This window comes from Poromitra crassiceps (assembly GCF_964638095.1).
Source record: "Poromitra crassiceps genome assembly, chromosome: 20".
Lineage (NCBI taxonomy): Eukaryota > Metazoa > Chordata > Actinopteri > Beryciformes > Melamphaidae > Poromitra > Poromitra crassiceps.
In genome coordinates this window covers 22743784-22770350 of record NC_139637.1, presented here as the reverse complement: position 1 = coordinate 22770350, position 26567 = coordinate 22743784, and the positions used below count along the sequence as shown (strand labels likewise).

Genomic DNA, 26567 nt, shown 5'->3' with positions numbered 1-26567 from the left:
ATAGCCTCGACCTCCAGGAGCACTGTGAGGAGGACATCTTCAGGAACAGATTGGGCCCCCACACAGGTGTAGAGTGCTGACTTGACGGAGCAGACTTCCCGTTCCCACACTCCGCCAAAGTGTGGGGCTGCTGGGGGGTTATAATGGAACTTAATCCGTTGGCGGGCGAGTTGTGTCTGCAAGGTTGGCGCCATGCTTGCAAAGGCCTCTCTCAGTTCCCGTTCCCCTCCTTTGAAATTGGTCCCTTGGTCCGACCACAACTCCGCAGGGGTTCCTCTTCTGGCGACAAACCGCCTCAGGGCCATCAAGTAAGCATCCGCATCCATACTGCTCAGGAGATCTAAGTGCACTGCCCTGGTGGTTAAACACTTAAAAATAATCCCCCAGCGTTTCTCCTGGCGTCTGCCCACCTTCACTAACATGGGCCCAAAACAGTCCATGCCGGTGGAGTGGAAGGCGGGTTTGTGTAGTCGGAGTCGGGCAGCAGGAAGATCAGCCATTTTGGGGATGGAAGGCCGGGCTCTCCAGCGTTGACATTCGGCACATGCACGCTGGTGTTTGCGAATTGCCTCCCGCCCACGAATGATCCAGTATGACCTCCGCAACTCTGCGAACACCCGCTCCGGCCCTGGATGGTGCAGGTCATCATCATACTTCTGGATGAGCAGGCGTGTAACCGGGTGAGAGGCATCCAGGACAACAGGGTGCAAGGTCAAAGCGTTTAGACCCTCCAAGCGTCTAAGCCGACCGCCCACTCTTATGAGGCCTGTGGACTTGTCGATTTCAGGAGCTAAAGTCAGTAGGCGACTCCCAGATGAGACGGGCTTCCCTGCTGCTAGGATTTTGTAGTCATCAGGAAATGACTGTTGTTGGGCTCGCTGAAGGACAATCATCTCTGCTTGTCGATACTCTTCAGCAGAGGGAGGAGAACCGGAGGGGGTCTGGAGTTCTCGAGCAGTGCTGTCCATTAGCTCCTGCCAGGTGTTGTATGACTTGTCATCTGGACTGCTAGGTATCGGTGAGGTGACTGTTACCCCACAGAAGGCGGCCTTCCGGAGCTCCGTATTGTCCTCAAGTGGTTCTGAGTTGGGCCTCTCTGGCCAGGTGTCTGGGCTCTGGAAAAGGAAGGGAGGTCCTTGTGACCATCGGTTCGGCTCTACGAGGGCTTCCAGGGTCTTCCCTCTAGTCAGATCATCCGCAGGGTTATTCGCTGAGTCTACGTAGCGCCAGGTGCAGTGCTCTGTTAACTCCTGTATCTCAGCTACTCTAGCCCCCACGAAGACCTTGTAGCGGCAGGATTGGGAGTGTAGCCAGGTTAACACGGTAGTGGAATCAGACCACAACACCGTGCGAGTCACTGTCAAGGTGAGTTCCTTCTCAAGGACACGAGCCAGCTGCGCCGCCGCAAGAGCCGCACAAAGCTCCAGGCGTGGGATGGAATGCAGACGTCTTGGAGCCACTCGTGAACGACCCAGGATGAAGGACAGGTGTATCCGACCTTCATTATCTTCAGTCCTCAGGTAGGCCACGGCTCCATAAGCTTGCTCGGAGGCATCGGCAAAGATATGCACCTCTCGGGTGGCACCATCGAGGTTGACGTCAGCAGGCACATATGAACGTGGAAAGATAAGGAGATGTAGGGACTCAAGCTCAGCCTCCCAGCTGGACCAGGCCTGCAGGAGGTCGGAGGGTAGGTTGGAATCATCCCAACCACGCTGCTTATCCCACAACTGCCGGATGATGAGCTTCGCTCGGGTGGAGAAGGGCAACAGGTAACCCAGGGGATCGTATTGGGAAGCTAAGACTCTATAAAGGTTCCTCATGGTTGGTGCCTCGTAGGCCACAGGCCTGTGTTTGTAGCCCAAATAGTCTTTTTCCCAGTCCCAGCTGAGGCCAAGGGTTGATTCCAGAGGGTTGGACTTATCTTGTGCTAGCCACAGATCCAGGCTTTCAGATCGGGCTTCTCGGGGCAAGTGGCTCAGGACGCTTGTATCGTTGCAGGCCCATTGTCGCAGCTCGAAGCCCGCAGAGGCCAGAAGGTCCCGGAGCCGATCCACCAGCAGCTTGGCTTCACCTGCCGTACGCACGCTCTGCAAGCAGTTGTCGACGTAGAAGCAATTCTCAACAGAAAATCTCAGGTCGTCATCAGGCTGGCTCTGGTTGACAACATGGCGCTGCAGAGCGTACGTCGCACAACAGGGGCTGCAAGTTGTGCCAAAAGGCAGGACCTGCCATTCGAACGTTCTTGGAGGTTCATCCACCTTCAGGTCACGCCACAGGAACTTCAGAAGGGAACGATCATCAGGGAGGAGCCGTACCTGATGGAACATCCCCTTGATGTCTCCGCTAACGGCTATGGGATGTTCTCTAAATCTCACCAAGACTCCCAGCAGAGAGGCACCAAGGGTAGGGCCCGGTAGCAGGTACTGGTTCAGAGTTTGCCCGAGGTATTGGTGGGAGCAGTTAAAGACAAGGCGATTTTTGCTGTTATGGCTAACGAGATGATGGGGGATGTACCAGCATTCTTTTGGGGAGGTCTCCTGAGTGACTTCCCGCACAGCCCCTGCTCCAATGAGCTTCTGCATTTCTGTCTTGTAGGCATCCGCTTGCTTGGGGTCTTTCAGGAGACGCCTCTCAGTGCTACGCAGCATAGGCATGACTGACTCCTTTGGTGCATGCAACGGTGGCATGTCGGCATGGCGCAGCAGTGGTGTAGCATATCTGAGAATTCCGTCTACATTTGTACGGACCGTCTTGGCTTCAAGCAGTGCTACAGCCTGATGATCCTGCTTGGACCTAGTCACCTCTCTCTCAGGCCGGTAAGGTACAGTGTCCACTTGCCAGAGCCTTTCAACGTGCTTGTATAGCTCATCCTTCAGTGGTGGAGAGGAGGTGAACAGACACTGAGCAGAGGGGGCTGGCCGCCCCATGAACTGGATGGGGCCTTGAAGGGTCCACCCAAGCCTGGTGTGGACTGCAGCTGGGCCGCCTGGGGGGCCAAGTCTAACTGGCTCAACAGGTGTTATCAGATGGGGCTGATCAGAACCTATAAGGAGCGATGGCTTGGCTCCTCTTAAGGCAGGTATGGGAATGCCACGTAAGTGTTTGAACTTCCTTTGAAGGCGGTCAATAGGGTACGTATGCTGAGCTAAGCTGAGTCGGCTAGCTGTAAAGGCACCATCGATCTTATAGCTAGTCCGAGGATTGGCCGCTGAGGAGACACGAAGAGACACAGTGTGTCCGTGGAGTACCTGGATGTCCTGCCGGACCGTACGCAGAGAGAGGTCTTCAGGTGTGCCCTTTATGCCAAGAAACTCAGCAGCTGCTGGCAACAGCATAGTCCTCTCAGACCCATCGTCGAGGATTGCAAAGGTGTCTAGGGTCCGGTCCCCATAATGTATGAGCAGCGGGACAACTTTCAGCATGACCCGATCTCCGGCTCCAGGTCGATCAAGGTAGAGGGAGTCAGAGGCGGAGTTTGTGAAGCAGCTCTCTTCCTTAACTGCTACATCTCTATTCCCCCTCTCTGGTCTTGTATTTATCTCATGGAGAGCCAGGAGGTGCTTTCCCTGACAGAGGTTGCAGGGTTTCTTCAGCGTACACTGGGCTGCTTGGTGGTTGCGTGCACAGCGCCAGCACCGTTTGTTCACCTGGATCCACTCTTTGAGCTGATCTTTGGAGAGTTTAGAAACTTCACTGCACTGACTGAGGTAATGCTCAGTGCTCTCACAGTAGGCACAGTAGGCTTTACTCAGTCTCTTTGTCACTGAACCCCCCTTGCGTGGCAGGAAGGTGGTCTCTGAAGACTCTCTACCTCCATGTAGGACTGTCACGGTTGGTTTCCCAGGACGACCATCAGTCCTCATGTTCGGCCTTTCTTTACTGCTTCGTCCAGTGGCTTGACTGTCGAAGCCCTGGCACCACGACTCATAGCGGAGCCATTCTGAAAGATCACGTAGCGTGTGGGTAGCACCAGGCTGCTTGAACTGATGACGGCGGAAGTCGGCTCGCTGCTCTGCTGGGAGCTTACACAGCAGTCGTGCTACGTGGGAGCCACAGCTCAGTTCTACCTCTCCCTCAGGACCCAAGGTCTGCAGAAGTCCCACTAGTGATTGTATCTGGAGAGAGAACCTCTGGAATGCCGCAATGTCTCCACGTTTGACCTCAGGGGCATCTAGGACACTTGCTATCTTCCTTAAGGCCAGCTGATGGGGTTGGCCGAATTTATCGTGCAGGGCTGTCATCGTGTCAGTGTAAGGGGTTTGTGAGTTTAGATAGGCATCGGCTATGAGCCTAGCTTCTTCCAGCCTTAGATGATCTACGAGTATTTGATGCTTGAAGAGTTCTGTGGTGTTAGGTGGGAGAAGATTCTCTAGAGCTATGCGCATCCTCGCAAACTCACTGGGATCCGGGTGTATGAACTTGGGAATAGTGGGTTTGGGGCCTCTATACACATGTTCAGGTGGAGAAGGCTGCATTAGGTGGTGAGGTGGTAGCATGCCAGGTACCACCCTAGTGGCTGTCGAGGGGTAGTACACCTGTCCAGGTGTTGAGTGCCTTAGGCCTGCATAGACTGGAGCAGGACGTGCAGGTGGCTGAGAGGGATGTGCAGGAGGGTATGATGAGATCCATCTGTCGGGAGCAGGGGGTAGAGGCTGAGAATGCCATTGTATTGGTGGTGGAGGCTTACAGGGTGGATATACAGCTGTGTCTTTGGGGGTGTAGTAGGGTTGGCTGCTGTATACTTGTTGTTCCTCTAAATTAAGGTTGCACATGTCTCTATGCAGGTCCTCATCAGGTTCAAGCCATGGTGGAGGGTCAGGCCAGTCCTCGGCCTCCTTTGATTCCGCAGTAATGGGGTAACCCCTCGAGGCTACAGCACTGGCTGGTGGAGGTTGAGGCCATGGGGGAGGATCGTAGGTGCTATATTTCGGGGCTGGGTGGTTAGCTTGATCCATGTCTGCTTTCAGTGAGCGGGCGACCTCAATTAGCTCTTTAATCTCGCTCCGTGCCTCATTAAGATCCTTTATCCCTGACTCGAAGACATGACGGGATTCATGCAGCTTTGCATTCTCTTCCTGTATAGACCTCATTTCCTGGTGGAACCGGGGAGCCAAACCTGGACTCTGCAGGTAGGAGGGTGTATGTTGAGGTCGAACCTCACTGGTCACGTCCCACCTCTGGATGCGGCCTGGGGCTAGCTGAGAAAGCTCAGGTTGAGCAGCATCCCCATGGGGGCTACCAGAGTGAGACTGGGATGCCTGGAAGGGGGTCATCTGGACTGAACCCTCCACTGGTTGATACACCCTCCCCTCAGAGATAGGAGGTGGTAAGGCCCACTGGTCTCTTTGACGATATCCTGCATACTCCACTTCGTAATCTTGATATCTGGGAGGTCGTTGTATTTGCCGTTTAGGCCTCACTACAGGGTACATCTCTTCACCCGACGCCATCTTGAATACTGTTATCCGGCTCGGAGGACCAATGTTAGTGAGCTAAATAGGTATGGCTAGCTCTTTCAGGTTGTAGCAGTAAACAGGATGGGGTGTCGGTCAGGACACAGAATGACGATGAGGAGACGTAGGGTTTTGGTTGCACTGTGTTGCGATCCAGCATTTATTGCAGTGACATGTAGTATTATGAGTAGTCTGAAATAGCACAAATAAACCACAATTAGGCTATAGAATATAACATTACGAAATTAAATCCATACCCATTCACAGTAGCATAAAATATAACTGAGCATTGTAATGCTCATTTTAACCATAACATGAAGCTGCCTACAGCAGAATAACTTACTGTAGTCTACCCTTAAGAGGAATAAACAAATTCGACCTCATGGATGGTTAATCAGGTCACAGAGGGCAATGGAGACGCCCTGTGGCCAAACAAGGTATTGCTAATGGCGTCCACACCCACTTGAGTTGAGCAAACATTTCCCCCTCTACATAGAGATACTATTCACTTAACAATTCCAGCAGCAGAGATAAACACTTCAACTTAAACACAGGTAACAATAAATGGAATACCCCAATCAATTCACTACCAAATAAGCATGGTGACGATTACAACAAAATATCTCTCATCATGATGAGCACATGTAGACACACGGTGAAACTGGCACGATTTAACACAGAAACAAGCAACAGACACTTACTTTACAGCATGAACTTAATACCAGAAGGAATGTCACACTGGAACACACACAGGACCAACTAAGGAGGTTTTCAACAGCCACAGGTAAGTAAGCTGGACTAAAACATGAGGCACACCGAAGCAAACTGAAAACACTGCCTCTTTCCGAACGGCAAAACCCTTAACGAGATGCAGGTGCAGGCATTACGTCATCTCATCACTTAACGAGACTCTTAAAGGGACAGGCACCCAGAAATGTCCTAGCCTTTTATACACATACGGACCTCCAGCGTTGGTTAGTTGTTTATAACGTGACTATATTTATAACTTTTATAACGGACTCCAGCTTCCGGTTTATAATTCGGGTCTGCAGCCAGAGTATAACAAAGGAAATGGCAAGCGGCAACAATGAGTCACGTTAAACCGGACCTTGTACCCACAATTCTTTTTTACAGTGGGGCTGGGCATTCAAAAATAAGGTGGATACGCAGAGTACGCAGACGGCGTAGGCCATCATGTGACTGAGGGCACCAAAAAAAAAAAAAAAAAAAAATTTTTTTGGTGCCCTCAGTCAGGCCACTCACTGAACAGCAGGCCAGGCGCCGCCTACTGGTTTACTAGTGGTTTTATTACTTTATTCAGAGTTAAAGTGGGTGCATCTCATTGTAAAATTGGACTCGGCCCAAATTGGGCTTCAAACGGCCCAAATCTGGCTTCAACTGGCCCAAATCTGGCTTCAAACGACTCAAATTGGGCTTCAAATGGCCCAAATCTGGCTTCAAACAGCCCAAATCTGGCTTCAAATGGCCCAAATTGGGCTTCAAACGGCCCAAATTGGGCTTCAAACAGCCCAAATTTTTCGCCGCCGCCCTTCGGACGCCGGCACGCACATCAGCCCGTATTGGCCTGGCCTGCTTGGTATCTAATGCCCAGCCTGAATTATGATCCCAGTCCGCCCCTGCTTGCATGTACAGTTTAACAATCGCTTGTTTGCTGATATGTACAGTAATTCTAACAATTGTTTGTTTGCCACATGTAATGTAATGTGAGATACACTAGTATCGTTCATAATTAATGATTTTGCAGTCTTTCGTTTGACAGCATTGAAAGTTTTGTGTGTGTGTGTGTGTGTGTGTGGGTGTGTGTGTGTGGGGGGGGGGGGGGGGGGGGGGGGGCACCACAAAACAATTACGCTTAGGGCACCCAAATGGCCAGCAGCGGCCCTGAACTAAACCATGCATCTGAGTCAATAAGAGGAGCTTCTTCTTCCTCTCTCAGTACTAAACAGAGCCTCGACTCCAGTTTATATATTCGTGATTATATAATCCATACATACAGAGTCTTCTGTTGGTCAATTACAGCTGTAAACTATGAAATGGGAAAAAATCCGTGCGGTACCCTTGTCGTCCTGCTAGCACCTCTAGTCTGTTACGCTAGCAACAATAAGTATTTTCGGTGGCCGTTTTTCAAAGTAAAAGAACCTTTCGCACAAGTCTAGACTAAGCACACAGAAGCCACTGATTTTATTTTTTTTGCACATTAAAACTTAAAATTGGTTTTAGTTGTAGTTAGGTCATTAATTAATTAATTAACTAATGTGGAAAACCATTTTTTTCCTCTCCGACTGCTCTATGTGCAAAATCGACCTTTTATTTTGAAAAACCTCTCCGGAACCTCTTATATTCACTTAGCTAGCTAGCACAACATAGGCGACACTCACTCAGGTGGCACTGGTCAAGAAATTGAGAAAACCTATGGACATGGAATTAGCTAGCGTAAGCTATACGCGTTAGATAGCTATAATAAACATTTATTTGTACACAAAGGGTTATTCTTCGGAAACAGACCGCCAGGGCACCCATCTATCTAACGTTACAGACATGCCTGAAATAAAAGTAACACCACTGGGTGAGTACAGTAGCTAACGTTAGCTAGCATCAGCAAAGCACGCCGACATTGATTACATTCACGTTATAAAGACAATTTTAACGTTATGAATTCAGTAGGTATGTGCCTGTTGCACTAACACTAACACTTTGCTTGTTTTGTTTTTAGTAGTCGCACGTAACATCCACAATGTTTTGTGTTGCCTCCACACAACTTTTCTTGCTACTTTTCTTGCTCTCTCTCTCCAAGGTGCTGGACAGGATGTCGGCCGCAGCTGCATCCTGGTCTCCATTGGAGGCAAGAACATTATGCTCGATTGTGGGATGCACATGGGATTCAATGATGATGTAAGTAAAAAATGGCTTTGCTGTTCATGACAAACGATACCTACCCCAGTATGTCAAGGTTTTCTCAATTGCATAATTGCCATACCTGTATCATGAGCTCCCAGGTAGCTGTATCCTCAAGGTGCTCCATAAAGAGAATATTTAGCGGGTTAATCCCTACTGATGACAAGTCTGTATTTTCATTCCAGAGACGTTTCCCAGACTTCTCTTATATAACCCAGAATGGCCGTCTGACAGAGTTCTTGGACTGTGTGATCATCAGGTTTGTCATCTGAAAAGCTAGTATTTGCCATTTTTAGCTCATTGACATCTAGGAAAAAAACACAATCTTCCAGTGTTTCTACATAGTTATTATGTTCCTCTCCTAGCCATTTCCACTTGGACCATTGCGGTGCTCTGCCCTACATGAGTGAGATGGTGGGCTACGATGGACCCATCTACATGACCCATCCCACCAAGGCCATCTGTCCCATTTTGCTGGAAGACTTCCGGAAGATCACCGTCGACAAAAAGGGCGAAACCAACTTCTTCACTTCGCAAATGATCAAGGATTGCATGAAGAAAGTGATACCTTTGAACCTCCACCAAACTGTCCAGGTGCACTGCTCATATCATTTTTGATTTGCCCAGATATCCACCCACGAATAATGTCTACACCAGCTGCTCATTTCATCTGATGGCAACTTATTTCTTTGTGCTGTGCTGTTGGCAGGTGGATGATGAGCTGGAGATCAAGGCCTACTATGCAGGCCACGTTCTGGGAGCTGCTATGGTGCAGATCAAAGTGGGATTAGAGTCTGTGGTCTACACCGTGAGTACAAACAAACAAAGTCTGGACGTTTCACAATCGGTGAATTTTAATAATTAGAATTAGAATAATCTGAGATCTCCTTTCATTTCAGGGAGATTATAACATGACGCCAGACAGACATTTAGGGTAAGTGGTATTTATCTAGTGATACACCGCTGGAGCATATGCCTATGGATAGTCTGTGAAGCCTTCTGCTGCACGTTCTGTGTTATATTTCCAATAGGGCTGCATGGATAGATAAGTGTCGGCCAGACATGCTCATCTCAGAGTCCACTTATGCCACCACCATCCGTGACTCAAAGAGGTGCAGGGAGAGGGACTTCCTGAAGAAAGTCCACGAGACCGTAGAACGGGGAGGAAAGGTAGGAGCTACACATAGTTGATAATGAGGTGAAAGACAGAGGAGTGGATTTCTTTATTTTATTTTATCTTTATTTTAGGAGTTCATTTTATTTGGTGAAGTATCATGGAGAGCATTTTGAGATGTAACAACACAATTTAAATAATTGAACCTCTTACAGTAAGTGTTGATTTTCTCATTTCTTTGTTGTATACTTGGTAATCTTGTCTTTCCAGGTTCTCATTCCAGTTTTTGCCCTGGGAAGAGCACAGGAGCTCTGTATCCTATTGGAGACATTTTGGTAGGGCTGGTCTGTTATTTCTACACGAAGACGTCCACAGGGATGCAAGCTAATCACCCAAATAGGAGGATTTCTGAGTGGTTTTTATGTCTGCCGTGGTATACTAAAAGCCTGCTTCTCATTCCACAGGGAGAGAATGAACCTAAAGGCCCCAATCTACTTCTCCACTGGCCTGACAGAGAAAGCGAATCACTACTACAAACTGTTCATCACGTGGACCAACCAGAAGATCCGCAAAACCTTTGTACAGAGAAACATGTTTGAATTCAAGCATATCAAGGCCTTTGATCGCTCCTATGCAGATAATCCTGGACCAATGGTGAGTTGTTGATTTTTTTCCTCCAGAGAGTGCATATTTATATAAAAAAAAAAAAACGTTAAGCTTAAGATCGATTATTCAAATAGCAGTGAACTAATATGTAAACATTTCTAGGTGGTGTTTGCCACACCAGGCATGCTGCACGCTGGCCAGTCTTTACAGATCTTCAAGAAATGGGCTGGCAACGAGAAGAACATGGTGAGTCTCATTAGGCAATGCAAGAGATTTAAGATAACAATGCTTCCAAGTGTAACGGTTAACCTGATCTTCTTGTCTTAGGTAATCATGCCTGGGTATTGTGTGCAAGGGACGATTGGCCACAAGATCCTGAATGGGCAGAGGAAACTGGAGATTGAGGGGAGAGCAACGGTAAGCCCAAAACAATTATTTACATTCATTTAATAAAAATGTTTCTTAAATTATTTCTACATTCACATCATGGTTTGTGGCAGTGATACTCAACTTGCGGCCCGGGGGCCAGATGCGGCCCGCGATAGGGTGCAGAGTGGCCCCCCGACAATTTCCTAATTCACAATGAAAACTAAGGGCCTGTGTCCATCTAGCGTCTTTTTCCGACCGTTAAACGGTGGAAGTACGCTGGGAAGCGCTGATCTCAGTGCACAATTATATAAGGAAGCAGTCTGAAACTAATGTTAGTTCAGTGCGGTAGTAGCTTGATAGCTGACAGCTAACATTAGCAAACAACACACATACAGTGATTTAGCTCAACACTCACCAGAAATATTAAGTCTCTAGCCAATCTGCTCCCACAATTGAGCCTTTCTGTCTCTGTTGCGATAGTTTCTCCATGATTAAAGTTGCCAGAAAAGGAGCACCTGACACCAGCGTCTTTCTGAAAAGTTTAAATATTTTCAGCTGGAAGCGCTGGGAGTCCGGCGCACAAAAACACCGGAGCGCTGTGAAAATAGACGCTGGGCGCAGCGCACTTTCTCTAGACTTCCATGTGCGCACGCATACGCTCTCCCCCCATTGGAAACAACTGAAAAAAGATGCTGGACCTGAGGAAAAGACGCTAGGTGGGCACAGGCCCTAAGGTTAAATCAAATTTGACTGAGCTCCAGCTAAATTGTCAAATATGGCTGTCTGCTCGCCACACAGGCACTTACAGTATATGTATTAACTATGCAAAAGAATGTGAGACTAAACTCCGGCTGACACCCCAAAATCCTACAATCTACTACAGAAAAATTAATATTAATGTTTATTGACTGGCCCCTTGCCTCCTGTCATTTAGCAAAAGTGGCCCCCAGGCAAAGCAAGTTGAGTATCCGTGGTTTATGGGATCATACAGTACTTTGTGGCCTGAATAAATTCTTGCATCTCAGCGAGTAAAGTCCCATTATGTAGTTAGACTGTAACTCATGATCTCTGTCATATCCCATTTTCTTTTTTATGTCATTCCTCCAGTTGGACGTGAAGCTTCAGGTGGAGTACATGTCCTTCAGTGCCCACGCGGATGCCAAGGGCATCATGCAGCTGATCCGTATGGCAGAGCCGCGCAGCATCCTGCTGGTCCACGGGGAGGCGGCCAAGATGGAATTCCTCAAGGGCAAGATCGAACAGGAGTTCAGTAAGTGCAGCTCCAACCACTATGTGCTGTTTTCTCTCCCATCACAATTCCAAAGCAGCCTTATTTTTATTATTTATTTTATTATTTTTATATTATATATATTATTATTACGGTACTTATTTTTTTAGCACACACATTATGCAGTGTCTGGCTTAGTCAAAGTAATTGGGTTCTTTGGTGCTGTGATTATGCACGCACCTCACAGTAGGACGTCTGCAGTCTTATTAAGTGCCCGTGTCTTTTTGAACGGCAGGCATAAACTGCTATATGCCAGCCAACGGAGAGACAGCCACTGTGACCACAAACCCCAGCGTGCCAGTGGATATCTCACTCAACCTGTTGAAGAGGGAGATGGCCCTTGGAGGTATGTTCTGCCGGCAGTTTGCAAACCCCACAAATGAGTTTCTTTTCATATAACGACCTGGGCATACTACACAGTTTCAATTCAAAAAGAAATCCATCCTTTTTCCAGACCTCCATTTTTCGCTTCGAGTTGACGATTTAGGTCAACCCCCCCCCCAAAAAATAAAAAAATAAATGAAAATAATAATAACATAAATAAATAATTAGAGTTGTTCTAATACCGATACCAGTATCGGAATTGCCTCCGATACTGCCTAAAATGCTGGATCGGGTGTTGGCCACTGACCAGTGTGCGAGTTTATGCACCGTTCCGATACCACGTCATTTATTAGCCAAGGAAAAACGTAGCTTCAGCCGGATAAAACGTCAGTTTTTCTGGAAATCAAAGGGTTTAACCTGAGCCAGGCCATAGAACAATGATATCAAGCAATCGTATCACATCCGTACAGGGTTAGTAGTATACAGCTGTTTAAAAAAATTACAATATAATAATAGTATTTTTTAATGCACTGATATCGGCTGGGTAGTTTAGCCTGAAGTTCAGGTATCATAATCATTATCGAACAGGAAAAAATGATATTGTAACATAATAATAATAAATCTAATAATAATCTCACCCCTCTACAGTATAACGCCTAACTATGCCATATGACTATAAATGACGATTTTTCTTCTCAGAATGTGAGATGACAATGTTCAAAATCCCAAAATATCTAGTTGCATGTTTTATCAGGACAGAAATACAGTGTTTTTCCATGTGTTTTGTCCGTTTTTCAATGTTTTATTATTCATTTCAAAGGGCCTCTGCCTGATCCAAAGAAACCTCGCACCATGCACGGAACCCTGATCATGAAAGAAAATGTAAGTTTGCTCGTATATGCATGTATGTACACAACACTATGCATTAAATAATATTGTATATGTGTCAGTGCAATATGCCCTTACTTAAAAAAAAAAAACAGACTTTCATAGATGCGCTGAAGTTGCCTGTCAGTTTAAGTGCTGCAGTCTGAGGTTATTCTGATTGACACATCATGTCTTGTCTCCCCTTGCCCTGAGCAGAGTCTGAGGCTGGTGTCTCCGGAGCAGGCCCTGAAGGAGCTAGGCCTCAACGAGCACCAGTTACGCTTCACCTGCCGCGTGCAGCTCCAGGACCCCCACAGCGACCCCGAAACACTCCACAGAATCTACACACACCTCAAGAGGTGAGAGAGGAGTTGGCGCACTTTGATGACATCATCACCACCCGTCTCCAAACATCCTGATCTGCCACTATTCCCACGCACTTGTTTCTTGTTATGTGTCCGAACCACTGTAAATTTTGCCTGCTTCACAGATTCGTTTGTGTGGTGCATTCTCCATGTCACTCCGCATTTCGAAAGCATTTATTCTCTTTTCGATATATGCATTTGATTTTTGTGGCAAGCGTAATTTTCTTGCTACTATTAGCAATTAGCAAGTCATATTTCTGTTCATTTCTGGATAGGAGTGTCTGCTTAATGCCTAGCATTTAAGGTGAAAGATGAAAAATTTCCACGATATTTCCATTTCTGTCAAGTAATCCCAGGTGATGTCTGTAGGCTTTATGCTTTCACCTCCCGGCATCAGAAATAATTCCTTGCCGTTCATGTGTCAGTGTGTTAAAAGGTTACACCATCCAGCACCTCCCTGATGGCACCGTCATGGTGGAGTCTATAGTCATCAAAGTGTCGTCCTCCGCCGAAGACACCAACACCAAGGTTCTGCTGCTTTCCTGGAGTTATCAGGTAAGCACGTTCATCCTAATGTGCATCACAGTGTTAATTTTACAGTAAGTGAAGGTGATGGGAGTCTATAGTCAATAGACCACGGCAGCGCTCACAAGTAGATTCACACAAAGTTTATTCTGCACAGCTGTGTGGCCTCCTATATATATATATATATATATATATATATATATATATATATATATATATATATATATATATATATATATAAGGAGGCAGAGCCAGGGAATGCAGCAGCAGGCACAGATGAGCAATTATGCAAATCTATGCAAGATTATAAACATTGTAAAAAATACAATATACAAACCAATACAATACATAACGTGGGGAATGAAACCTATGAATCAGTAACCCGAAGACCGGCTGGGGAAGCAGCCTACACAGAGAAATCCATAAAAGAGTACATCTGATAGAAGCGGGTATAACCTGAAATTGCAGCATTCACAATACTCCACATGAGGGCCCTATGTACAGGTAAGACTGTGGGTGGGTGGAGACCACAGATGGCCCTATGGTAATTTGACAGTAAGTGCCATCTAAAACAAGTTGAGAGCAGGGGGGAGGGGGGATTTTGATCTGTTGGGTTTGTGCACTGTGTGCAACCGAGGGAAAGTGCTGTGGTTTGATGCACACAACCGCTCGGTTAGCAGACGTGTGTGTGATGCATAGCAACCAGAAGCATAACAATGCATAACAAGCCAGTAAGACACGTAGGGTCTGTTGCTGAACATAAGAGATCTATTTCTAACGCCCCGGAAACGCACAGGGAGCGAAACTTGCCGCGCGTCATTTCCGGCGCCCTCTTCACTTCCTCTCCCTGGACAGCCAGGTCAGGGGGCTTCCTGTTCCGTAGTCCACCACAAGCTCATTGGTTTTGCTGATATTGATCTTCAGGTGATTGTCGTTGCACCGTGTGACGAAGCTCTCTACCAATCATTTGTGCTCCTCTGTAAAAAAAAAAAAAAAAAAGTCTCTAAGGTACAGGACTGACAACCTCGTCCTATAAAAATAGTCTCCAAGACAAGTGACCTAAGTGAAGACAGCATGTTTCTCACTGGAATCATACATGTTAATATAGCGATAACCTCTATTTCGCAAAAGCAAAAAATTATATTATATATTAACACTTGAAACCTTTTTGTTAAATTCCTTCAAAGTCGTCACTAGATATATTTTATGAGTCTGGACAGACAAACTGCAACTTGACTTGTCGGAGGCATACAACTGTGAGGCGGTCATTTATGAACTGGACTTTCTGTTCTGGCTTATTTTGTACAGGATGAAGATCTGGGGAGCTTCCTTTCAACGCTGCTGAAGAAAGGTCTTCCATCTGGACTGTGCTGAAATACCAAGTGATCCAACCCTCAACTATGTGTAAAGAGAAATGGAAAATTCACACAAAAAAACATCAACAATGCCATTCTTATCATCTTGGATTTATTCATATGACCAACTCCCTCCCTTCAATATGTCGATCTGTAAATATCACACGATATTTTCTGCTTCTGCTCCATTTTATAGTGGCCATAGTGATCAAAAAATATCCCCTTATTCCGTGAAATTCAGCCTGGATACTGTCCACAGTTGAAGGTCCTATTCTTTTTTCTCCAGTCCATCCAAACTCATAAACACAAACCTAGACTGAACTGCCCAAGATCAGAGCAGTAACCAGTTATTTACCCCGTTTATTCTGTTGTATAAAGCCAATTTGAATAAACTCGTTTTCTAGACAAATATTTTTGTTTATGTTTTATGACTTTCGCTGATACAAATGGCATGGATTCTCTTGTAACCCAGTGAGATAGAAGCAAAATCGTAAGCTATATTTACATAGGCATGTAACATCTTGTCCTTTCCTGGTACAGGTTACCTCCTTGTTTGACCTAGCTCATTGCGATGCTGTAAACTCCCCTGGTCCTCCTGATCCTTCTCCACCGCCAGCGGAGCGTGAAGTGCTTCCATGTGCAGTGGCTGGTGGTGACGTGGTACAGCAGGGGGTCCAGGCACGTGTTGAGGGTGACCAGCGCCATGGTGACCCGCCTGGCATGGTAGATGGCGTCGGTGCAGCGGCACGACCGGATCGCCCCCAGGTGTCCGAGCAGGTGCAGCAGGTACACCACGTGGTAGGGCACGAAGCAGAGCACGGTGATGGCCAGCGTGGTGCAAATCACCCTCACGGCTCGCCGGGCCGTTTGAGTCCTTATCGCCGAGATGCGCCTGACGGCCAGCGGGTAACACACCAGGATGAACCCGGTGGGCAGCAGAGAGCCAAAAACCAGGCCCAACACGCTGAACGGCACCATACGCCTCTCCCACTCCTCCTGCGCGAAATTTTCAAAGCAGTTGTGGGTGCCGTTAACCTGATTGGTCTTCAGGGGGCCCATGAGGATAAAGCCCAGTGTGGCCGCTCCAAAGAAGAGCCACAGCGCCGCGCTCACCGCAGTGGAGCAGCGGGAGGTGCGCAGGCGCAGGTAGCTGTGCGGGTGCACGGTGGCTACGTAGCGATCCACACAGACGCAGGTCATGAAACAGAGGCTCATGTAGATGTTGGCCAGGAACAGAACGCCCATGACGCGGCAGGCCATGTCTCCAAACACCCAGTGGTTTCGGTTGAGGTGGTAGTGGATGCGAAAGGGCAGGGTGCAGAGGATGGCCGTGTCCGCCACAGCCAGGTTGATGATGTAGACGTTGAAGGAGTTGCGCGGCGTGATCTTGAAGAGGAAGACGTAGAGGGCGGCCAGGTTAGCCGGGAGGCCCAGAACCAAGGCCAGGCCGTAGACGGCCGGGAAGAGCTGGTACTGGTACTCGGCTGGGGAGCGAGTACAGTTGAGATGGACCATCGTGTCAGATTAGTGGGGACGGCCCAGTGTTTTGTGGTTGTAGAAGAATAGTCAAACTCCTTGGGTTGGTCCTCGGCGAGACGTTGTTGCTTTGCAGGCTGGACCAGGAAATCAGTCCTCTCATTTGTAATCTCTCACTTTGTTGCTGAGAACTGTAGCAAAACAAACATGACTCACATTTAGATTTATTCACGGTTACTTTCATACAAACATTGGAAGCTAATTTCTACTTGGTTTGTCGATAAATGACAATTACAATAAACCATTATTTAATTCTGCTTGTCAAATATAAATCATACTTTTATGCCAAGAACTACATCTGGATTATTTATTTTTCTACCAATGTATCAGAATCAGAATCACTTTTATTGCCACAGTATGCAAGTTACATATGAGGAATTTGTCGCAGTGTCTGTATGCAGCGTAGCTGATAAGTATCAGAGATAAGAAGTAGGACGATAACTAAAGACAATCACAAAGTTGCAAGTGCATTCATGTAGGGGGGATATTTACAAGATATTTACACTCGTTTGGAAACAGTGCAAAACATGGCTATTTACATTTCAATTTTTGGAAACAAGTTTGAATATCTTGAAACTGAACAAGGCAGAACCTTCACGAGTATCAAAAAATGTATGCTTTATTCAAGAGGATTCTTGAAACAATTGAAAGTATTTCACTCCAAAGTGATTTATTACTTTTCATAATAACAGTAGACTGACACAAAAGTGAAATCAGAATGTGTGTGAAGAGAGTTTGAAGAAAACTTTACTTACCAAGTTGCTTAGTTGCTCCGTCGCCTGAGGCCCAAATGCAGATGGGTAAAATGCATAGGAAACGAGCGAGATAATACTGTCAAATCGTTGGTGCAACTCCTCTTTACTGTATACTGGAGGTTGGTTGATCTTCAGAGTTACAGTATGTTCCTGTTTCAGTGTAGGTGAAGAACAGGAAACCATAGACACGATGCACAGCCTGTTCTTAGGATTCACCCTGGGTTCACCGCCACCCACTCACTGCAGTCTGTCAGGTATGTTATGACTATGTGGTTGCTTTGAGGGCTGGCTGTGGGTGTAATGATTCAGAATGACACAAAATGTAACAAGAATGTAAAACAGTGTAACAACATAGGTCGAATTTGCCTCAGGTTCTGTCTTATATTAGGCCTTAAGGTTTACTGTACTATGTTGAATCTGGTAATTGGCTTAAAGAATATAGCCGTTTGATTGCGTAGATTTTCCTTAACAAAAGTGACTTTAGTAACATTTAGTGTTGTCCTAATGAAGAACATGGCATTTCCTGTACAATATATATGGTATGATTGCTTGTTGATTAAAATAATATTACTGAAAAAAATGTAAGGGCTTTTCCACACTAGATGGCGCCAAGAACCTATGATGTCAAAATCGACTACCCAGTAGTGCATAAGGATGGCAGTGTCCTGAGTTGAGTCTTACACATGAGAGCCATTGGAGTATAACTGTCATTTCGAAACACTGCTGACAAATTTAGGCTTTAACTGGCTAATTAATTAAAGGCTTTAATTAACCATCTTATTGGTGAAAAAGAGGGTTGAATTACAGCAGTTTAGGATTGGGATTTAAAACCTTTACAGCAGATGCTCAAATTATATCGAACCACTGTGGTTTGTGATCGGAATCAGCAGGCGTTAGGAATGAGGGCCGCCCTCAAAACCACAAATATTGAGTCATGTAGCCTATATAAAATGACCACAAGGTGAAAATAGTTGTACAGTTCATCACCACTTCCACTCTACAAAATACACAATGCACACATTGCACGGAATTTGTACAAGCAAATATGTCACAGCTTCACCAATACTAAAATATCACTGGATATATTAATTTGAACAATCATCATCAGCAAACATATGGCAATAATATAATTGAAATGAAATATCTAAATATTGTGCATCAAGTACATGGTGAAAGATGTCTTCAGAGATATCTCCATCCATCACCACAGTTCGTACCTTGTTCTAACACGGTGTGTGCAGAGACAGTAAGGCAGGTGGGCTCTGGCTGAGAGAGCACGTGAGGGATAACTGTTTGGGACAGGATGCACAATATTGGATTTATTTTTGGCTGATTGCCGATACTACATTTTTAACCTAATTTCAGAGAACATCAAGTCTCTCCTGTAGTTGAATTAAAACATTATTATACTCTTATCGTGACGCCCCACTGGCAGATGCAGGCATAAATGCAATGCTTTTCAAAGGGTGCTTTTCAAAGGGTACACATTCACCGGGCAAAATAAGAAAACTAGTTCAACGTTGGTTGTGTAAAACATGCCATATTCTTTTTATTTATGTGACATTTTATTTCAAACAAAACTGTAAGATTCATCCTATTTAAACAGACTTGGATGACTGATTCTGCCTGGGTTAGGGTTAGCGTAATTTAGACAAGCATCGGGCATTTGGGCACAATTACCGCATCATGTTTTTGGGCTTTCATGTCGGCATAAATGTCCGTGCCGATGACGATATTTCATTTTAAAGTCTTTATCGGCCAATACGATGACGCGCTGATATCATCGTGCATCCCTACCAGAGTTCAGCAGCTAGCAGCTCCCGTGCTCGGCTGCAGGATTCAACCCCGCCTCAGCACTGAGCCGTCGCCTAGCAACGGCAGCCTCAGTACCGCTCGGTATCTAGTCCAGCCGTACCCAAGAGGAGGCATGTCTCCTTCAGACACCACACAGCAGGCACCAGGCACCAGGCACTCCAGCCTACAGAGCTTTGGTTTCTCATTAGATGTATGTATTTGATGTATATGATGCATCATCTGGTGGATTTGATTCTCGCTGTGAAAAGTAGGGATGCACGATGATATCGGCCCATCATTGGTATCGGGGTAAGCTGTGGCTCAGGAGGTAGAGCAGGTCGTCCGTTAATCAGAAGGTCGGCGGTTCGATCCCCGGCTCCTCCAGTCTGCAGGTCGAAGTGTCATTGGGCAAGACGCTGAACCCCAAATTGCTCCCGGTGGCTGTGCCAGCACCCCCTGCCTGCGTGGTAGCTTGCCACCATCGGTGTATGAACGTGTGTGTGAATGGGTGAATGTAGCAGCCATGTGTTGTACAGCACTTTAAGTGGTCGGTAGACGATACAAGTGCTATATAAATGGTCCATTTACCAATGCCGAACATGATCAGCTTTCAAATGAAATATCGGCATCTGCCCGAAATGAATATTTCTGCTGATATGGCCGGCTGATAAAATGACATGCCCAAATGTTCGATGTTTACATAAATAAAAATATGGCAAGTTGAATTAGTTTTCTTATGTTGCTCAGTGAATGTGTACATTTTGAAAAGCTTTGTATTTATGTCTGCATCTGCCAGTGGACCATCATGATAAGATGAGTAGGCATGGTGTGTTAGTTCCACCACAGCCACAGGGAGACAGCAGAGACTTGATGTCCTCTATAATTATGATATGAGAGATGGTAAGATAAAGAATAAGAACAGTCGCCTTAATTAAAAAAAAATCAAAACATATTTTGTGAGGTGACAAAAGGAGAAAAAAATGAATGACTATATATTGAGGCCTTATAGGCATGAAACACATTAACAAGACATGCAGCTAGCACGTGCTTGTGCTCACTATGTTCCATACACTGAGGTTATGATCAAGTTCATATAGTTCACCAGCTGTATCCATGCTCAGTTGATCTTTGTGTGCGTGTGTGCTTGTGTGTGTGTGTGTGTGCTTGTGTGTGTGTGATGCAGGGAGGCGGGGACTGAGCAAGCCTGCAGCTCGTCTTGCCCTAAAACAAAGTGCATAAGAACCAACATTCACCTTCATTGGCCGTACCTGTTCTGATACCACGACGACTGTTGCGTCCCGGGACAACAGGCAGGCGAGGTGTCTCAGGTGAAAGCCAGGTCGACACAGTAAAGCACACACCTCTTGTTTGTTGGCTAACACTTCTCTCTAGGTAATCAGCTTAGGATCATCCTCACTCACTTGCAGAGCAGCAACTTGCACTATCGATAAGCCCTTTCAACGAACTGTAATTCCATTTCTGAAAATCTCTGCACTTTTAATTTAAGTTAATTATTGAATGGAATTGACTGACTGACTGACTGACTGACTGACTGACTGACTGACTGCCTACCTGCCTGCAGTCCTGGCTCAGAATGGGCCTTTGGGGGGTGACTACGCATGACGGTAAGCACAGTCAGGCCGATCCGATCATGTTTACTGTCGTGCGTAGTAGTCTATATTTTACTTTTGGGTTAGTGTATAGTCAGGGTTATCCAGGACATATATATCAGAATTGTCAGAAGTTATGAAGAAGTCATTTCAATGTACAAATGTGGGACTTTAACTTTGAAATTCTCTCAAATGATTATGGGTGAGTCCAAATAGTCGACAATTCGTTGGAAGGAGCCTGATGCATCTGGCAATCTCACAGTCGAATAGTCGCAAAATGTGGTTATGAAACGTTCCATCGTTCCATTCCGGCTAAATGGGGGTGTTGAATGTCTGATTTCACATAGAATGGCTTGGTTTCTCCCAATAGATCGTGATATGACCAAGTCCAAATTAAACAAACAAATCACAAGCTAATGTCAATGGGTTTTCTGATTGCTAATTTGCTAGTCTTCCAAAAAAGAAGAAGAAGAAGAATCGTCGAATATCACTGATCACTGATGATCAGTGATAACTGCTGGTGGATTGGGCCTAGTTGTTTTTCTAAAGAGATCAGCTGAACATTTTGGCACAATCCTTCTCAGTGGATGAAGAACTTGTCCAAGCTGAAGGGCTTTGGGCTACCCAGTCTGTGACTCCTTAAGCAATTAAGCTTACACTAACACGATTATGGCCCCAATGGAGCCAAGGTCAAAACGTCTAATGACTGGCTGGTCCTGAGAGAGAGAAGCTTGTTTGTTAGCGACGTCCTGAGCGATGTCGTGCAAATGAATCACATTAAATCACATTTATGAACACACAGAGTCTGTGGCGGATACAATTCCCACGCAGAGCAGAGCCAGCTCTGAACATGTATGAGTGACACGTGAGAAATGAAAAACCTGATGAGACAGACAGACGTTGAAGGGGCGCTGGTCTTGACATGTTTTTGCCCTTAGGTTTTCTTGTATATTATCGATGCTGACTGATGAAAAGCTTGGATCTCTGTGAAGGAATTTAGGGAAAACACCGCCTTGTTTTAATGCATCGCCTACAGTACTATTATGTTAATTTATATATTTTGAGTGGGTTTCACAGGATCATGAAATCTGATCTGCTGTACCTATATAGGGGTGTATAAACCGTCAGCTCAAGTAGGAACCCCCCAAAATTTAAGTCACACACACACACACACGCACGCGTGCACGCACGCACACGCACACGCACGCACACACACACACACACACACACACACCCATCTCTCTCACATATACGGTATATGTATGTGTATGTATATATATATATATATATATATATATATATATATATATATATATATGTATGAGCATTTTACAAGTTCTATAACAATTTCCCCAATTCAGTTGTAGCAACAGGTCATCGGTGTCCTAATCCAGTGGTTCTCAAATGGGGGTCCGGGGGTCCTTGAGGGGGTTCATAAGTAACACAATGACTATTTTGGTCATGGGTTTTATACACTTTCTGTAATAAAACATCTAAAAGCATCAATCTTATTATCATATGGGGGTCCGTGGGACAAAATCCTATCAAATGGGAATACCGTAAATTCCGGACTATAAGCCGCACCGGTGTATAAGCCGCACCTGCAAAGTTGACTATTTTTTACATATATAAGCCGCACCGGACTATAAGCCGCGGGTGTTTTAATGTTTTTTATTTTATTTATTTTTTATTTTTTATTTTTATTGTGTTTTAATGTTTAATTACCATATGTAAGGGTTCATGCACAGAGGGGATTGTCGGGAAAGAGATGGCTGTTTGAGGAAGCTCCCATTTATTAACATTTCAACAAAACAACATAACACAACACCACCTGTGTTGTTTTTTACAGTGCACACAGTGTCATACAGTGTCATACAGTGTGGTGAAAAGAGGGCAAGAGAGGAAATTAAAACAGAAGTGGATTTATAGTTAGAAAGAGTGCTAAAAAAGAGAGATTTTTTTTTTTTTTTTTTTTTTTTTTTTTGGAAAAAATCCATAGATAAGCCGCACCGTTATATAAGCCGCAGGGGCCAAAAAAGGCCAAAAAACGGGGAAAAAGGTGCGGCTTATAGTCCGGAATTTACGGTACATTATGCTTAAAAAAAAGGGAGAGAATAGATATGCAATATGATCCCAGTGGAGCAGTGGAGCGTATTCTCGAACCGTTTGGCATCACTTTCATCATCTCTATGGAATGAATAAATTAGGCTATGCTGTCTCTTCCATTGTCTGAGACGTCTCAGTTTTACAGTCATCCACACATCTAAGAATCGTATTATGCTTTAGATGAGAAGAAATATACGTTTCATTTGACATGTCAATCTGTAATTGAAACATTATTCGCTTTAATAGGCTGAGAGTAGAGTGCAGTGCCCCATCAAAAGAATATCATAGAGGCTATGACACTTGATGTCTCTATTTCTCAATCGACGCCCTCCCGTACACACTCCTCCCCCACAACGTGCGCGCACACACACACACACACAAAACACACACACACACACACGGATATTGCAAGATGAAAAAAAGATAACTTGGGGAAATACATAGGAGAGCCAAAGTGGAACGTCACTTCCTGCTTCAGCACTGTACCAGAGATTTTCATCCGCCATTTATTTTCCCATAGACATTTTGTAAAATGCTTATAAAAATTGTTTTACTTGTTCAAACCAAACGGTTCAGATATATTTAGAAACAGGAGAGATCGCACAACATTTCACTTGTCTGAGTGAAAAACGTAAAAAAAGATATATATATTTTTTCAATGTTTTGTTATTTTGTTTTGTTTTGGTCCCAGTGAAATGTTCTATGGTCTCTCCCGATTCCAAATATAGCTGAACCGTTTGGTTTGACCAAGTAAAACTATTTTTACAAGCATTTTACCAAATGTCTATGGGAAAATAAATGGCGGAAGAAAATCTCTGGCAGAGTGCTGAAGCAGGAAGTGACGTTCGCTTTGCCTCTCTATTGGAGTGAGGCAGCGGTGGGAACACAGATGCATGCATGCATAATACACAGCATCCATACGGCAGCGGCGGTATATGCCTGTTTGCTGGCGGCTTGTAAAGCCGTGCACCTGCAGTCTGAGGGGATATAACATTACAAGCTGTACGCTCAGCAGTGCGACGCGCGCCTCTCTCCTGCAGACCAAAGAGTGGAGAGCAAAAAGTAGGTCACCCAACCTCCTATAGAGAGACGAGACCCCCACACATCTCTCTCCCAGTGATTCCCCCCACACTACGGCGGTGCTTACGTCTGCCTTTTAGCCGCCGAGGCAGAGATGGGAGTCGACAGCTCTCCCCGCTCGTTCTTCACACCCCCACGGGACAAAAAGGCAGCGAAAGCCTCATCTCCCAGCTACTGTGTCGCAAACAGAAGCACGGCGGGGTCATGAGCGATCTTAACTGATATCATTCATAGCCAGGCTGAGTCTGAGACAACCAGCCACTTCATATCATCTGAGGGGATTACGATCAAACCCCAGTGAATTGAGCCCACGGATGATGATCTGATAAAGCTTGATGATTACCGTACCAAATCCACAAGTTGCTAATGGGACATCAAGATGATGCAGCTGACCCATAATTTAGTCCACTAGGCTCGCCTGCTGTGCGGGCTCGCCCGCCCTGCAGCTCGCACACGCAGCTCGGCTGCTGCGTGGCCTCGCCTGCGCTATTGGCGCGTGGGTGCGTGCGTTGCTCACAAAATGTTATTGCCCTTAAGTTTACATGCGCACGGGTGTGTGTGTGTGTGTGTGTGTGTGTGTTTGTGCCCCTTAAATTTACATCCATCAATCTTATGACATCAGTGATGACATCATCAGTGTCTTATGACATCACTGATGACATCATCAGTGTCTTATGACATCACTGATGACGTCATCAGTGTCTTATGACGTCATCAGTGTCTTATGACATCACTGATGACATCATCAGTGTCTTATGACATCACTGATGACATCATCAGTGATGTGACAATGCTGATGATGTCACTGATGACAACATCAGTGATGTCACAATGCACAATTTCTCAAGTGACATCACTGATGACATCATTAGTGATTTATGACATCACTGATGACATCATCAGTGGGACAAAAATGGAAACAGAGAACAGGGCCCACATTGCCAAATTTATATAGATACCCCCTCAAGGACCCCTGGTAATCCCCGGAGCCCACGTTGAGAACCACTGTTAGGGCAACTGCCCCAAACGTGCCATGCTTATAATTGTATAATACACGTATAAATTCCCCGATCAAAGCAGAAATCTCCACATACACAGTTCAACACGTTGAGACCAATTGCTGCTGTAGTAAAACTCAGAAAGGTCTATATATTATATTCCCTTCCGGCTCCTCCAAGTTTGCTTCTATAAGTTTTTCCACCAGTGAGCACTTTCAGACCAGCCAACTGCTGACTCAACAGCTCCATAAGGAAGCAGCAGATGCTTTGATCTCAGATTAGGAAGGAAGAGGGGACCAGGGGAGGGAGAGAGAGAGAGAGAGAGAGAGAGAGAGAGAGAGAGAGAGAGAGAGAGAGAGAGAGAGAGAGAGTCTGTCAAAAGACTGAGAAATTGCAGTTGATTTGAGCTCATCTAATTTTAGCCCCTATTAAGCAGAGGAGGACATTGGTGCAAGAGAAGAGATGAGTGGAGTCTGTTAAAGCACCATTCAGTTCAGTGATACCCCCTGTCCAGAGATGCTCACAAGTCCAAGTCAAGTCTCAAGTGTTTGAGCTCAAGTCCAAAAGTCCAGTCTCAAGTCTTTGAGCTCAAGTCCAAGTCAAGTCTCAAGTCTCATATGGATGAGCGTTCTATCATCTGCCGCATGCCATGCAGTCTGCTTAGAACACTGCAGCTAAAACTAAGAAATTCAAAGCATGTAGGTTACTGTATTATCCTCACTCCTGTATCTATTAGCATACAGTATCAGCATTGATTAGATCAGTGGTTCTCAAATGGGGGTCCGTGGCACTTTGCCAGGGGGTCCGCGGAAAGTTTTCAGGGATTTTTTTTTTTTTTTGCAAAAGCTTCATAGTTCAACTAAAATAATGTTATGCTTTAAATCTAAAATGGTTCATGGATTACATTCTAATTGAACAAACCTATCAATTTAAAAGTCAAGCACGTTACCGTGGAAACAATTAACTCATTGAGTGCCAAGGACGGACATGTTCGTCATTTCAAATAGTAACGTAGAGTGCCAAGGACGGACATGTTCGTCAATTGCGTTTTTTGACGGTGGGGCGTCGATCAAAGCCTTCTGCCTCTGATGTACAAATATTATAGCTATTGGATGTGTCTAACCTATTTTACAGAACCCTTAGGTGGCGACAGTGCTCTCCACATAACAGAAAGGCAAGGAAAAAACAAAGAAGAAGTCGTTATGGAAACGGAAATCGCATCGCATCCGTATGCATCGATATGCTGAAGCACGTTACTGCAGCTGTGCCTGCAGCAGCCAATCTGCTCCCACAATTGAGCCGCTCCGTGTCGGTTGCGACAGTACATCCGCACATCCACACCGTCGAGTTGTTATTATTCTCAACTGGAAGCATCGTTGCCGGTGACAAACACACGCGGAACGCTGTAAAAAAGCAGGATGTCAAGCACCCTTCACTGTGCGCACAGCAAACTCAGCAGAGAGCCACCACAGACAGGAGGAGGAGTGTGCAGTTGAGGCGAGG

The 26567-nt window shown here is 45.6% G+C and overlaps 2 protein-coding genes across 2 annotated transcripts; one reads left to right on the top strand and one right to left on the bottom strand.

Annotated features, from left to right (window-relative positions):
- The first annotated feature begins 7856 nt into the window (after window positions 1–7856).
- On the top strand, window positions 7857–15631 carry ints11 (integrator complex subunit 11). The gene is made up of 17 exons (XM_083656661.1): window positions 7857–8043; window positions 8272–8369; window positions 8558–8631; window positions 8738–8966; window positions 9082–9180; window positions 9272–9306; window positions 9404–9542; window positions 9757–9821; window positions 9951–10140; window positions 10255–10338; window positions 10420–10509; window positions 11569–11731; window positions 11985–12095; window positions 12894–12955; window positions 13157–13299; window positions 13731–13860; window positions 15139–15631. The coding sequence occupies exons 1-17, from the start codon at window positions 8016–8018 to the stop codon at window positions 15202–15204; spliced, it is 1806 nt and encodes a 601-aa protein (XP_083512787.1). The 5' UTR covers window positions 7857–8015; the 3' UTR covers window positions 15205–15631.
- Window positions 15632–15735: 104 nt separating this feature from the next.
- On the bottom strand, window positions 15736–17607 carry LOC310794667 (lysophosphatidic acid receptor 6). Its single transcript, XM_083656667.1, has 2 exons — window positions 17477–17607; window positions 15736–16852 (listed from the first exon to the last, which is right to left on the bottom strand). Exon 2 carries the CDS (start codon window positions 16698–16700, stop codon window positions 15744–15746), a length of 957 nt encoding a protein of 318 aa, XP_083512793.1. The 5' UTR covers window positions 16701–16852; window positions 17477–17607; the 3' UTR covers window positions 15736–15743.
- Window positions 17608–26567: the final 8960 nt, after the last annotated feature.

What these genes read in the sequence shown, in the direction of transcription:
- ints11 (XM_083656661.1), top strand. Translation starts at nt 8,016, where the DNA reads ATGCCTGAAATAAAAGTAACACCACTGG. An exon ending in CTGGCAACGAGAAGAACATG is followed by an intron (nt 10,339 to 10,419) that starts GTGAGTCTCATT and finishes TTCTTGTCTTAG; the next exon opens with GTAATCATGCCTGGGTATTG. An exon ending in CCCTGATCATGAAAGAAAAT is followed by an intron (nt 12,956 to 13,156) that starts GTAAGTTTGCTC and finishes TGCCCTGAGCAG; the next exon opens with AGTCTGAGGCTGGTGTCTCC.
- LOC310794667 (XM_083656667.1), bottom strand. Translation starts at nt 16,700, where the DNA reads ATGGTCCATCTCAACTGTACTCGCTCCCCAGCCGAGTACCAGTACCAG.